General features: G+C 38.9%; 1 protein-coding gene across 50 annotated transcripts in view; it reads left to right on the forward strand.

The window, feature by feature from the left end:
- The first annotated feature begins 710 nt into the window (after window positions 1-710).
- Window positions 711-16,174, forward strand: part of LOC106874615 (neogenin) — a 303,881-nt gene continuing 288,417 nt past the window's right edge. For 17 of the 50 annotated variants that reach the window (XR_008264866.2, XR_016243046.1, XR_016243041.1 and 14 more), the window contains exon 1: window positions 933-1,346. Coding sequence is in view for 34 of the 50 variants with exons in the window: in XM_052970431.2 (XP_052826391.1) it covers window positions 1,229-1,346 (118 nt within the window). In the remaining 16 variants the exon portion in view is untranslated. Of the gene's footprint in view, window positions 1,347-16,174 lie in introns of all 50 variants that reach the window. The other 33 variants (XR_016243049.1, XR_016243040.1, XR_016243047.1 and 30 more) reach the window with 5 other exon arrangements.

The raw sequence follows: 16,174 nt of genomic DNA on the forward strand, positions 1-16,174 counted from the left end.
AGTGACCAGGAAATGGGTTCATAATATACCAACTGCACCTTGCAGGACATACTTGTGTTGATGTTTTATTTTAATATACATATACACCCTGTACATCTACACACACCGTAATCTGCACACGGATTATATTCGTATATATATGTTTATATATACACACACGATATATTGAGTGCCGGCCTACTGATAAGACATATGTGTATATACATACATGTTTACGCACAATCTGCTGGGAAGAAATAAATATTTGAGTTTTCTAACACAAACACCGACTTTAAAGAATTAATAGGAACCAACGTACTGACACATTTTTTCACATGCAAAACATTAAAACCACCTTTATATATACATAAACAGATAATTTGTAGAATATATTACTTATTTATATATGCATCTATCAACAACACTTATTCTAGTATTATACTAATAGTGATAGACTCGCCGGTTTTTCTGTCATATGCTAACCACTATCGAATGTTACTTCTCCCCTTTAGAAATTACTATAGCAAGTATAAATAGTGTAGTTAGTAGGTATTAAGTTTTGATGGCCTACCCACGGTTTACCTTTCCGGATTTTACCTGCTCAAGGATATTTACCTTCTATTCGTGGACGACGTCTATATAAAGAAAAAAAATCTTAAGCAACGGACACCTGCAGTAGAGAGAACGAAGTTTGTGTGAGTGTATATATATATATATATATATATATATATATATATACTGATATATTTATATTTGAATAAAGATGTTATCTTTTTGACTGACAAAAGGGGGGAAGATTTGAAATGATATGAAGGGAAAACATGACTGTAGGGTTAGACTCCTAAGATTGATAAATTTCCGGATTATTTAGTTTTCTGTTCATATTAATTTATTTTTCACCGAAAAAAGAATATCACGACAGTAAAAGTCATTGAATATTAAACCAAAGAAATAACATATTTGTTTTATACATTCATTGTTTTTCTCTAATCAGATTTTGGTATTGTAATATTTTTTTTTTCTTTTCCAAAACATTTACCCACACATGTACATACATAAATTGTTTGTAGACGCCTCCTGAAACCTGGTTCCTTGTCTACAACACTAGGACAATTTTTACACCCTCCAATTATTTATAATTATATACATACACACATACATATTACACTGACTGTGAATGTAATAGTTCAGTGTACATACATCAATAGACCGACACCTTGGTGAGGGCCCATCTATCTGGGCCGGGGCAATGGCGAAAATCGGATTGAAACTTCTACCAGAAAGCAGACGGACAGTCAGTGGGTCCTTTTTTTCGGTGACCTTAACTTTTATTTGGACAATCGGATTCCTTACTTTAACCGTTAAAGGTAGGAAAGATTTTCATTTTTAGTAATTTATTCGCTCAGTTTCCTTTTTTATTTTATTTTCTTTCCCTCGTTGGTCAGCCAGCAGGTCTACTTGCTCCTGAAAGAGCTGTTACCCCTTGCTGACTGTTCTCGTCTGGTAATTTAACACTTTTTCTTTTCACCTATTGACACCCAGCATTTCTACCCGTATTCACTCAGCTATAAAACATGAAATTCTATCCGGGGTTAAAGGATAGCAATGTTCAATAAGAATGTGTGTGTTTGTGTGTGTAGTAAGCAAGCAAGCAAGCAAAACAGAATAGAAAGATAACTGATTTTCCGCACACACATACATATATTATTACTGGCTACACACACACACACGATGTATCTGTTGATCGTTGTTGGTTTGGAGGGGATAATAGAGTAACTAGATTTATTTTATTGCAATAAAGTCTCCTCGTTTCAGAGCTTGATCTTAACACTTGCTCCTTGACCGTTACAAACAAACAAACAAATAAATAAATAAATAATAATAATAATAATAATAATACGATAAAAACCAATTCAAATAGCGTGAAAACTATATATTGACTATCGGATTTGTTAAAAAATCTATTCTGCTGAGTTAAATATACATTCATACATAAGTAAATAACAATAATGCTACTATAAAAAAATATATTTATATATATTTGCACACACCCACACTTAAATACATTCACACGGAAATACATAAAGAAAAAGAAAATCTACAATAAATATCGATAAAAATAAATATTTGTACACATATTTGCACATACATAGGAAGCTGCTACATTGTTATTTTTATATGCTAGAAATAGCAGCCAAATTTCTCGAATCACATGGGAAAGACATCAGAAAATGTAATCTTAGGTTTAACCCACCGAGGTGCAAGTGGAATGTCTTTGATCATAGATAGGTTTGCTAAATTAGGGTTGATTTGCTGTTAAACAACATCTACTCAGTGTATGCCTGTGCAAATTATATATAAGCCTATATAATGTGTGCGCATTTCTGCAAAAAAGTTCAGCCCATCGTTGTTGTTGTTTTTTCTTTTTTTTTTTTGAGTTCTTCCATATCCAAAGGTTAATTAAATGCTCCAAATGGTTATCAAATTAAAATTAATGAAAAGTTATGAGGGGCGGGATACTGAAGAAATCCCGGATTTTATAGCCGTATTTGCTATTTCGTCTCTTCCCGTTTCTTCAAATCTTGTCAATTCATTCCCATAGTTTTAAGGTTGCTTACTGTTCGTTCCTGTAGAAATTAGTAGTTTCCTTTAATTATATATTATGTACATGCACTCGGAACGGAAAAGTCCCCTTTTAAAGGATACTATATAGGGAACCTTTTTTTCCTATTCACCGATTTCACCAGAGCACTGCCTCGTCGTATATCGTGTATATATGAATGTATGTATGGAAAGAGATAAAGAGAATGAAATTATGTGTGTGTGAGAGAGATGAGATTTCCTTCAAGTTTATACGTTTCTGTCAATGAAAAAATCCCTTGTATATGAAGAAATACTAAAATTGTTAGTCGATCTAGCTGGACTTTGTTCTCTTCGTTACTAGAAGCAGGAAAAGAGAGAGAGAGAGAGAGAGAGAAATCTCCTAGTAGTATGTGAATATTCTTACATGTGTTGCTTCTCTTTGAAGAGAGAAGAAAGAAGCAGTCTTGATAAATAGATAGATGATTACTGAACAGCGACCAGTGAGAGAAGGTTGAGTGTGCATTTTGCCCTATATAAACCCGTGGCTAGAGTGTCCGAGAATTTTTGGATGCAGAGGTCTAAAATACCCGATTGATTCGGTCAGATGATATGATTGACACCTCCCGCTCGCAGTTATTCGATTTCTAGTTAAAACAAAAAAATGTTTATCGCCCTACAGGGCTTCAGACTGTTAAAAGGAAACGGGCAATATTGTCAAGAAGTAATTCAAAAGCCACCGTTTTTCGGCGACACACTGTCTCAAACTCACAGAGAAGGGTTATTATAGAATTTAACCGATTCCAATATATATATTACTGAGACTTTTTGCTTAAATCTATTTCGGAAGGATGAAAGAAAGGCGAAGACGACTACGGTCGGTGAATTGCCAAGAATCGCTAAACCGTCGAACAAAATCGCCTACGGCATTTAGCTGTCGCTCTTTATATTGAGAGTTCTAATCCTTTCAAGGATAATTTTTCCTCCCATCTTTCTGTGGTCGAGATGGAATTATAATAAAAGAAAATATTAACTCGGAGCAAGAAAGAACGAAAAGCAACGTGTCATTTTACATTTAATAATAGCTTTTTTAAATTTCGACAGAAGAGCAAGCAGTTTTGAAGTTGGTGGGGTTAGTTGATTGGCATCGACCCTAAAACGATAAAGTTGACTTCAGCGAGATTTGAACTCAGGAAATAAAGAGCCGGAACAAATCACGCGACCCCCCCCCCCCCCCCCGCCGAATGTTGTAAGAGTTAAGACTCGATGAATTGTTTCTAACATAAGCACAAGGCCAGAAATCTGGGAAAACGATGTTTATCGATTAAGCCGGCCTTTTTATCGACTTAGAAGGGATAAAAGAGCAAAATTGGCTTCAGTGGATTTGAACTCGGAACATATACCACAAATCATATTTTGTCCGATGCTTTAACGATTCTACGTTTGCATAAAGCGATGGGCTATTGAGGGAAGGCTGTAGTAGAATGAATAAACTAGTTTTGTTTAGCTCCAGGTCAGTTCTGCTGATCGTGCATACCTATGATTAAAGAAAAGCATTCCACTTTATGAATGCTGTGTCCTTCATCTAAGTTAGGGTGTAATTTTAGGACTATTTGGCTGTTGTTTCTGACATGTAAATCGACCACATAGAAAAGCCCCTTTAGTGAAACGAATAAACACTCAGTTCATTAGTTCTCGCCATCGTCGCCAAGACCAGCGCAGAGCAGCGCCTACAAGTTATATATGTAATAAAATATGTGTGTAATATTACTTTGTACGTATTTTCTCACACGCTGAAAAGCAATCATACCGCTGAGATTTGAACTCGGGGGTGGGGGGGGGGGGGAAACCGCACTTTTTTTTCTCTGCCGATTCACCCCGCTCAACAAGGTGAGAAATTATGAGAAGGTGGTTAGTCGACAACATCGACCTCAGTAGTTAACTGGTACTTTATTTTATCGACCCTGGATGATGAAAAGCAAAGCTATTCTCGATGTGCTTCGAACTCCGAACGTAAAGAGTTGGAATAAATACGGAGACGTTTTTTTTTTTTTCGCCCCCCACTGGCGTCTTAACTACCCTTAAATAATCATTTTACTTTTAAACATAGGCACAAAGTTAGAATTTTGCTGGGAGCGGTTAGTCCATTTTAACCAAATGAGTTCTTGGAATTTGAACTTTAAAAAAAATAAATAAATACGGACCAGCTTTATGTCCGACCTTTTAACAATTCTGCTATTTGCTCCTTCTAAAATACAATATTTATATATTCTATTCCGGCGGGATTCGAACACGAAATCTGATATAGAGTCGAACGCGCTACCATTGCATCACAGGGCCGTAATGTTAATAATTTTTGATCAGGATACTTGGCTACAAAATTAATGAGGGTGCAATCAATCACGGGTACTTATTTTAGCTATCCCGGAAGGATGAAAGCTAGCTTGAGTATTGACCCCCCAGAACATAGGTACATAACTTTAAATATCACAAGACAATTTGTCTGGAACTGATTCCAGTACTTATTTTTATCGACATCGGCCACTTAGAAAACTCAACGCAGAACATTAATGTAACGAAACAGCGCAAAGCAGTTTATCCGTCCCTTTAACAAATCCTTTCTACTAATCAGCGCAAGGCCTGAAATTTCGGGAGGCGTGGGGCTAGTAGAATACATCGATCTCAGTATTTGAGTAGTACCGAAAGGATGAAAGGCAAAGTCGACCACGGTAGAATTTGAACTCGGAAGAAAAGCCGCTTAACATTTTGTCCGTCGTGCAGATGACTCTGCCAGCTCGCCACCCTTCAAGAATAATCCTTTTTACTGTAGACGTAAGACCTGAGATTTTTTTTAGGGGACAGTACACAACTGGTACTTTATCGACTCGCCGATACGATGTAAGACAAAGTCAACTTCGACAGAATTTTGAATTCGGAACGTACAACCGAAAGAAATGCCGCCAAGCGTTTTGTCCGAAGTACCAACGATTTTACCAACTTGCTACCCTTATTAATAATAACCACTGTCGTTTCTAACGAAGAAGGACAGAAATCGATGAAGGTAAAGAATACGCACATCCGGTGTTTAGGAATCACGATTAGGGTTTTTGTTACGCCGAAAACTGGTGGTGTACGTATTCTTTACTTCCGCCCAGAAATCTGTTGGTGGTGTGAAGGATTGCCGATTAAATTGATCTCGCTACTTGGGTTATAGTTACATTTTGTCTAGCCCGATTGATTGACAGGGATTTGAACTCACAACGTAAAGTAAATACCACAAGGCATTTTGTTTGATATTCTAATGACCTTACCAATTCACATCCTTGTTATTATAATTATTATTATTTTCAATATATATTTATAGTTGGCTACAGGGGTTGAACATGCTTGGACCAATACAAGCTTATCAAAACCGACCAAGATTTGTGTTCGTTTCGCCCGACTGTACCATAGTAGCATCGTCATCTCGGCTACAAAGTTTCGGTTAGAATAAAGATAGACAGACAGGTGTAGAGAGGAGGATTCTCCAATGCACCGTTGTTGCTGTAGACAATGGGAAATGGGTTTTTCCTGTATGCTGAGACATTTACAGTATCTTCCTTGAGTGTATGTGTGTTTGTGAGTGTGAAAGACAACTTACGGATGATTTTTATATCAGAGTTAATTTATTTGAATCAATAATGTGTGTATACACACTGATCTTTTCTTTTAACATTGCTATGCACTAAAGATGTGCAGCACCCACACACACGCACACACACACACATAATTCTCTCTTATCCCTATGAACTTGCAAGCTTGTCATAATATATTCGTCATCGTCGTCGTCATAATATATTATTTTGCCGTTTAAACTAATCAATATAAACATTAAATTACTAGTTTTCTGCAGGACACTAATGAACAACTGAAAGTCTACCGAACTAAATGGAAGGGTAATTTCATCAACAGAACAATTCAAAGCTTCATTAAAGGGGTCTGAACTGAAGCGTTAGGGCGTCGGGAAAAAATACCATTTGGTATCTATTCTGTCTGTTTATGATTGGTGTTCAAATTTCGCCAAAGTCAAGGGTGCTTTTATCCCTGGACACGGTAAAATAAAGTACCAGTTAAGTAAAGGGACTGATATAATTGAGTGTTCCGTGTTCCCATACTCCCAAATTTCTAGCCTCGTGCCTATACAACAAATTGTTGTTCAGGTGAATTGGTATAGTGCGGTGGGGTTAGGGTTAGCAAAACCGTTAGACTGACGAATTTAATATACCTTGCAGTATATCATCCGGCTTTTTGTTCTCGGTTCAAATACTGCCGAAGTCCACTTCGGAGTCGATACAATCAAGTACCTATCAAGTATTGAGATCGATGATATCGACTAATTCCTCACAGGCAAAGAGGGTAAAGAATATCGGGACTTGTGCCTATGCTAGAAGCATTATTAGAAGTATTTGCGGGGCAGTAACAATTAAAATTATTTTTTCTATATAGGGACAAGGCTTGAAATTTGGCGAGGAAGGATAGTCGATTACATCGACCCCAGAACTTGACTGGTACTTATTCTATCGACCCCGAAATGATATATATGAAATGCAATGTCGTAATAATAATGCTTTCAAATAATAGCAATATTGTTATTCTTTACGTTCTGGTTTCAAATCTCGTCGTAATCAATTTTACCTTGTCGTCTTTTCGGGGCCGCTAAAATAGTATACTCGTCTAGTACTGGAGTGAGATGGTGGGAAAGTCAATAATAATATCGACTAAACTTCTCTCGTCAAAATTGCTGGCCTTCTGTCGAAATCAGCATTATGAGCAAGCAAGGGCGACGCGTGAGAGCATCGGCGAAAATGTCTTGCGATAATTTTTTCGGTGCTTTATGTTCCAAGTTCAAATCCCGTCGAGATCAATGTTGCTTTTCGTCCCTCCCGGAGACGATAAAATAAAATTCTAATCAAGTACTGGCATCAGTGGTGTCGTGTAGCCCTCTCCCTAGCAAAATAAATAAATAAATAAAAGGCTCGCGCGCGAGGTTGCTGCTAGTCTTGTGCCTAAATTACAAACAATTATTATTAGCTGTCCCTTTATTTGATACTCTTGTAACCGAATAAAAGAAATAATAATTATTATGTGATAATGACGGTGGATGATTACATCTAAATAATACCTGTCGTGTGTTTTTTGACCCAGGATAGTGAGCTTTTGTTTTTCTTTCTTCTACTGGACCACTGGAGACGACAGTAAACGGTGAAGCCCTGAACCTAAATGAATTTTGATGCCTTTCATTTCGTGAATCCCAATTCGGTACCCGGCTCTACTGCTTCTTTATTTCGTAAGAGTTTGATAAAATACTGAAGTTGAATTAAATTGACTACCGTCATTGTTATTTTATTGGGGGAAAAAAGTGGGGGCGCAGCGAGCTGGCTGGCATATTCGTCGGGAAAAAAGGTACCTCGTAGTTTTTTTGTTTGTTTTCTGAGTTCGAGTTCTACCTGGGTTCTTTAATTCTTTGCTCTTCATTTCACCGGGATCGTCAAAATAAAGTGCCAACAGTGAAATATTTTATCGACTCAGCTCCCTTTCTCTAACTTTTTAGGCCTTAAGGCATCAAGCTGGTAGAAACGTTAGCTCGCCAGGCAAAACGCTTAGCGCTATTTCGACTGTCCTCGTGTTCTGAGTTCGAATTCCGCCGAGGTCGATTTTGCCTTGCATCCTTTCGGGGTCGATGTAAAACAAATACCAGTTGAGGCACTGGGGTCGATGTAAAACAAATACCAGTTGAGGCACTGGGGTCGATGTAAACAACTAGCCCCTAAGACCCCCACCCACCCCCAAATTTCAGGCCTTGTGCAAATAATAAAAAGGATTGATTTTACTATTATTTCGCAAATTAATTAAAATTTTAGGTTGATGTTTGTATGGCGATTCTTCTTCCCCCCTCCCCTCAGTTATTTTTATTTTTTCAATATTCCTGTGTTTCATAAAACAAAAAAGATTTTTTTGCTTCATCCTACAGGTAACATTCTAGGGTAGATAGATAAAAATCGATTACACAGCCTGTTTCTTCTTCTGCATGTGATCAAAGATTCTGGCTATAAATATGAACATTAAATGTATTCCGTTATTAAAAAAACTTTCAGACTGTTGGTAGCTCGATTAAAAGTGTACATAAATCGATAGATGATAAATAGATACGTTTATATACATACTTATACAGCTATATGGTTGTATAGATTTAATTATGCAGGAGTAAGATTGGTGATGGGACGGACGCCTGGACGATCATGTGCGGAAGTTAAGTGTTCTGTGGCACGGTCCAGTGTATACGACTGACCAAACGTCTAAACGGATGTGGTCCTGCCAGAACTATATCACTGATGATGGACTACTGAAAGTTTCTCCCAGAAATATGGATATACTACGAGACACATAAGCACGATAGGGAGATATAATTAGCTCGAAATTAATTGCTTTTGTTTAATTGCTCGGCGTAGACGTAACTGTGAGGTTTAGAAGCTCGCTTTTCAACCGCTTGATTTCGAGTTCAATCCCACAGCACGCAGCACCTTCGAGCAAGGGTCTTCCATATCACCGGGTCGACCATTACCTTGTGAGTGAATTCGGTTGACGGAAATTGTGTGGAAGCCCATCGTGTTTGTATATACATATATATGTGTGTGTGTGTGTGTGTGTGTGTTTACCCACTCGATGTTTAATAACCGTTGGTCCGTTTACGTCCCTGTGACTTAGCAGTTCGACAAAAGAGGCCGATAGAATAAGTACTATGCTTTAGAATAAGTCCCGGGGTCGATTTGTTTGATTAAAACTCTTCAAAAGGTAAAAGGTAAACTGAGAAAGTCAACACCCATGGTCCCTTTGGGTACCCCCAAGATCAAGCCAGAAAATTCCAGTAAAGACGTTCTAAGTGCGAGGTGATTATGGTGTTAAACAAGACGATAGTTTAAATCTTATTTCAAAACAAACGTGACGATTCTTCTGATAGTCTTCCGAATTTTATTCATAAGGCTATGAGAAGAAAAGAAACAAAAAAAAAAAGAAAAAAAATTGCCCAAATTAATGCATGGGAGGTTCGAACTCGATACCACAGAGTTGCAAAGCTGAAGTCTTTATTGCACTGCCAAGTCTGCATTCCTCATTGCTACCACCAACTGGGCGTTGGCTGCAGGTGTCGCTTCACTTGGTCAGTGGAAGTTACATCCGAACGCATGCTAGAGAGAGAGAGAGAGAGAGACTGGCTACGTGAAACATGTTTAACTGTCTCTTCTCTTCTGTCTATCCTATTAAAGATCCCATCAAGTTGGGATTTAAGATGAATCTTAAGTAACCAGTTGTTCTTTTGTCTCAGGTTAGCCCCATAGCTTAAATTCATTTGCTGATTGGTCTTCACACCTATGAGCAAAAGTGTTCCATTTATGACTAACCCGTTGTAATTGCAACACCTTCCTTCCACATACGACGGGTTAGTCATAACTAAAACACCTTCATTCACAGTTCTACACACACACGCACACACACATATTCTATCTTTCTCATTTTAAAGTCAATAGGCTGTGATTGAATGAGATTTGATTTGACTGCTATTTCTAGCATGTATAGTGATCACTCGTTGGCTCGTTACATTTGCTAAACTTGCTCTGTACAAATGACGACCCCACTTTTTGCGCTCATTTATACATGCCGAGCTCCCTTTTGCTCGATTTCAGCTTCCCCGGGACGCTTTATTACTTTCTTCACGGAACTGTCCCTTTCTGCATAATTTAGTCAACACAGCTTTACTATACAGCTACTACTATTTTAGTATTGCGTGTGTGCTCGAGAGAGCTTGCGCACAGAGAACTGCACACACACACACACACACACACACACACACACCACTTATGCTAGTGTGTGTGCATGTTTTTTTTTTGTTTGGGAGTCACAGCATTCATACCTTTCTGTATGACATAAAGCGATGGAAATTAACCAATTCCGTTTTGGGGTCGAATCTAGACTATGGAACTTCACGCTAAAGTTTGACATTATACCCAGACTTGCACAATGAACAGATAGATAGATAGATAGATAGATAGAGTTGTGTGTTCAGAAGCCATTAGGTAGCTGGTTTATCGCTAAAAAAACCTTTGGTTTCATATAAAGTGGAGAAACACAAGCAAGCTGGAGCAGAATTAGATCCCAGGACTTTTAGACTATTGCCAAGCTCGAGTACATTGTATAATTCTCAACTGTCGTCCGGCCATTTATTTTATTTAGTGCACAGGGCAGTGGTTCTCAACCTAGGGTCCGCGGACCCCCTAGTGGTCTGCAAAGGTAGTACTGGGGCTCCGTGAACTAAATTCAAAATTTCGTATAAGGATAAGCATATTAAAAGGAGTCCGTGGGAAATTTTATTTAAATAAAAGGGGTTGGGAACCACTGACATAGGGGCAATAAGCATTTTGTGTCGTTCCTACCATATTGATATTGGAAAAGACATGAACGCCATAAACCCCTTCTAGTTTTCTTTTTGCGCTCTTTCAGTAATGTCTTTGTTGTTGATATTATTGAGCAACGTCCTGTGTATTTTCATTAAAACCTATTGATGTCTAGACTAGAATAGGCCGTTATGAAGTGCCTCAATGCGGGACGGGACATCAACGAGCAAGTTCATTTGGAATGACAGCGGGCGGCCAAATTAAACGCATCTATAAAGGCGCACCAACGCACACAAAGACTGGTATACTGTGTGGAGGAGACGGTATGGATGCGTTTGAAGCCCATCCTATATTTCTCCAGAGAAATACATTCCTCGGATGGTAATGAAGATAACACATGTTAACAAGGAGAAGATGCGCACACAGTCACAAAATTGTCCCGTCTCTCGCTGATTAAATCCGTTCGTTGTTTCTCATCCATATCGGTTGTCTTTACCAAAACACAACGGGTTGTGTTTTATTAAGATAAAGGAAAGGCGAAGAGGAAGATGTAATTGTGTGAAGTACGCGTTTCTGCTTTCACCCCCCCCCCCCCCTCGAGAAACAACTGAATTATAATCGAAACCGTTTTCGCAGGCTCGGTACGCTGCAGATTTATTTTCATTCGTGGGTACCCGTAGCAGAATCAGAAGAGTGGCAAGCAAACTTTTATAACTACATATCCCGAGTTCAAATTCCGTCAAATTCATCTTGGTCTAACGTCCTTCTGGGGTTAGTTTATATAACCGATAGTCAAATGCTGGGGGTCGATATAAACGACTACCCAACCCCCATGAATATTGTGTTATATAAGAAAAGAAAATTGGCCTCAAAAGCTAGAACATCAAAGATAGATTTCCTTTAATCGTGTGTGTACGTGTATATGTGTGGAGGCGCAATGGCCCAGTGGTTAGCGCAGCGGACCCGCGGTCATAGGATCGCGGTTTCGATTTCCAGACCGGGCGTTGTGAGTGTTTATTGAGCGAAAACACCTAAAGCCCCACGAGGCTCCGGCAGGGGATGGTGGCGAACCCTGCTGTGCTCTTTCACCACAACTTTCTCTCACTCTTACTGCCTGTTTCTGTTGTGCCTGTGATTCAAAGGGCCAGCTTTATCACACTGTGTCACGCTGAAAATCCCCGAGAACTACGTTAAGGGTACACGTGTCTGTGGAGTGCTCAGCCACTTGCACGTTAATTTCACGAGCAGGCTGTTCCGTTGATCGGATCAGCTGGAACCCTCGACGTCGTAAGCGACGGAGTGCCAACACACACGTGTATATGTATTAAACTTTTGGTAGCGCCTTGCACGAGACTAACCGCTTTTAGTCACTTGTGTACTCCAGTACTAATAAGTGTAAACGTTCTGTTACGCATTGAGTTCGTTTTCTCTCTCTTTGTGAAATGAAGTAACTTTATAGAATTAGTTCTGTTAAATTTGTGGAGAAATCGTCAGAGGTAGTCCAGTTCAAGTAACTTCTCTTTGAAAGACATTAATCTACCCTTATTTTAATTGAGTTTGCTTCTGTTTCTAACGGAATCGCCAACGCACATTCATGTACACACGTCAACTTTCGTAAGATTCGAATAGAAAATAGTCGATATTGAATAACGTCTTCGAAAAAGATTAATCCTTTCTTGAATTTGAAGATTCTATAGAACCGGTGCTTCATTCTACCTTCTGTAGAGTTATGCATTTGAAAAATATGAAGCTGTCTTCGGATGGAACGCCGGGGAATTGAACCGGAGACTGTACTGTTACAGACAACGCTTGTCAAATCGTCACTGCAACCACTATAGCGAGCTTGACTTTTCGAGAGAACGCTCCATTTTTTTTTTCTTCTCCACTTTATCGCTGTCGAAAGAGTGAGGCAAAGTCGACTCTAGCGAGATTTGAACTCAAAACGTAAACAGACATAATTAAGTGTCCAAAACATTTTACGTTCCGAGTTAAGTCCCGCTGGAGCCATCTTGGCTTTTTGTCCTTCCTGAATCAATAAAATAAACTACGAGTGATGTACCAGGGTTGCGTTAATCGACTAAACTCTTCCTCTAAAATGCTTACCATAGCTTTATGCCTGTCTTTTTCTGCTCTCTGCAGCTCTTAAATGATTTCTGACACGATCACAACAAATATAGCCAACGATCTGGAGTAGGATAGACGAGATTAAGCCAACCTCTCTTCTCTTCTATGCTTGACTGGGATTTTTGTTCAAACCCGAGGATATGAAAAACAGCCGACCGGGGCGAAAGCTGAACTTGTATACAAAAAAAAAACAAAAAAAATTGATTATGGCCTCCTAGATCTGACTAAAAAAAATATCTGTCTCAGCGGCATCTAATGTTTTCAGTCACTTTTTATAACTTTCTGGGGTTTTGTGTAATTAATAAATTTACTCAGTAGACCGTGTTATATATAAGTTGTCGATAGCAACACACACCTGAAGTTGTTGAGAAACAAGTTGATTGGAGCACTTTAGTTTTTTTGTTTTTTTCTTTATTCTTCAAAGTGTTGGCAAGAGATAACTATGGTGCGTGGGAAAGAGTTTCTGTTGTTAGTTCGTCGCACCCTTGTTTCATTTCAGCACGGGACTTCACATATTCGATGTCCTACCCTGCTCTTTTTTTCTCCACTAACGATGTGTGTATTGTGCGTGCGTGTATGTATGTATGTATGTTTAATGTCCACTTTCCATGCTAGCACGAGTTGGACGATTTGACTGAGGACTGGTGAAACCAGATGGCTACACCACTCTCCAATCTGATTTGGCAGAGTTTCTACAGCTGGATGCCCTTCCTAACGCCAACAACTCCGAGAGTGTAGTGGGTGCTTTTACGTGCCACCGGCACGAAGGCCAGTCAGGGGTACTGGCAACGGCCACGCTCAAAATGATGTATTTTATGTGCCACCCGCACAGGAGCCAGTTCAGTGGCACTGGCAACGATCTCGCTCGTATGTCTTTATGCATGCCATCCGGCACAAGTGCCAGGAAGGCGATGCTGGGCATAGGTGCCATGACGATTTCGCTTGCCCCAACAGGTCTTCGCAAGCCGAGTTTCGTGTCCAATGGGTGCCAGTCGTCGAATTTAATTCGATTTCGATCGAATATATATATATATATATATATATATATATATATATATAATTTATTTATGAGGGTAGGAATGGATATTAATCAATTTGAACCAGTGGTCTAGCATATTAAAAAAATCCGAAGATTAAAATTATATTCCATACAAAAATAAGAGGGATGACCAGCAAAAGTGGACTCCATTTCTACCCTCATAAATAAATTTTTATACAATAATGTTTCTCAAACTGGTAAATTAGCTGCAAAAATTTATTAGCTGCAGAATTATTTCCGGACTTAGCGCGCCAGATTGAAGACATTTAAAAGGATACACTGAATGTAATTTGTAGAACTCTACACGTGCTCCTTTTCGGTTGGACGTCCTGTGTCTAGTTCTGGAAATTACATCGCAAATCGACAGATTACGCTGACGATCCTGCAGATATTTACTTATACTCTTTTACTTGTTTCAGTCATTTGACTGCGGCCATGCTGGAGCACCGCCTTTAGTCGAGGAAATCGACTCCAAGACTTAGTCTTTGTAAGCCTAGTACTTATTCTATCGATCTCTTTTTGCCGAACCGTTAAGTTACGGGGACGTAAACACACCAGCATCGGTTGTCAAGCGATGGTGGGGGGACAAATACAGACACACAAACACACATACATATATATACACATATATATACGATGGGCTTCTTTCAGTTTCCGTCTACCAAGGCTTTGGTCGGCCCGAGGCTATAGTAGAAGACACTTGCCCAAAGTGCCACGCAGTGGGACTGAACCCGGAACCATGTGGTTAGTAAGCAAGCTACTTACCACACAGCCACTCCTGCGCCTATAAATTTTATGTAAATTTTAACAGTTGAAACCATGGTACGTAGGTTAATCGTTTTTTTATTTAGTATTTTTTCATTTGTCTTGCCCTTTTACAGTCTGTTGTGTCGCTGAATTTATACTGAGAACATATATTTTTTTCGTGGTTAGATGATTCGGCATCTATTTCTAGCATATAGGAGTCCACTTTTGCTGGTCATCCCTCCTATTTTTGTGTATATATATATATATATATATATATATATATATATATACACACACACACACACACACACACATTTTCTTCCAGCATTTCTTCTACATTGTTGACCATGCACACAAACACAGAGTAGAAAATGTATATTGAGAACAGGGTATCCGCATATCAACACACAACGCAAGCACACATCAACACACACTCGCACGTATCAGCACGCACACACCAGCACAGACACTTGTGCGCATACTGCTTTTGCTCCTGTTACAACACATGTAAGAAGACTGGGTCTTTTGAATTCGATCCTTCTACGATGAACACTACCAAAAGTAAAACTAGTTTATACCTAGTTTATACCTGGCTTTCTAAACCGTCACACTTGTTTTATGCAGTCGTGGCCCTCCGGTCCTTAACCCAGTGGAGGATGTGTGACAGCTTAGTGAAGGAGAAAAAAGGGCTTCACCAGTACTGAGCTGGTACTTATTTTCAGCAGTGCAGACTGGAACAACGTTAAGTGAAGTGCCTTGCTCTCTCGGTCCAGGAACCGAACCCACGATCTTGTGGTCATGAGCCAAACAACACCTTCACCACTTGACCACGCACCTTCATATTCTGATGAATATAGAGGAAAAACATTTGGCATGAAAGGTGCCAACCCTCTCCGCTCTCTCACGCACGCACACATGCATACTTACACCTTTAATATATTTGGTAAAGGAATCACTATGTTCAATTGTATTTGTGACCGTAAATATATTTCTAATCTGTGCATTATTCACATTTTCTCTGTTATATATATACGAGTTTTTGTTATTCTGTTAATGTTTGGTGTTATTTTAAAAGCATCTATTGAAATAAGCTTTCTGTTTTTTTTATGCCTCAAAGAATTACTCGAACAAGAAAGAAGGGGGAAAAAAAAAGAAATTACTCGATACATTTTGTAGAATTATTAATCCCATTAATGTAATTGTAAGCTGAAAACTTCACTCACAGCTACTCTGAGTTTGCGCAGTAGCAGTTAGTGAAGTTTTCAACCTACACGTGAAT

Source organism: Octopus bimaculoides, chromosome 9 (assembly GCF_046866305.1).
Source record: "Octopus bimaculoides isolate indiv1 chromosome 9, ASM4686630v1, whole genome shotgun sequence".
Lineage (NCBI taxonomy): Eukaryota > Metazoa > Mollusca > Cephalopoda > Octopoda > Octopodidae > Octopus > Octopus bimaculoides.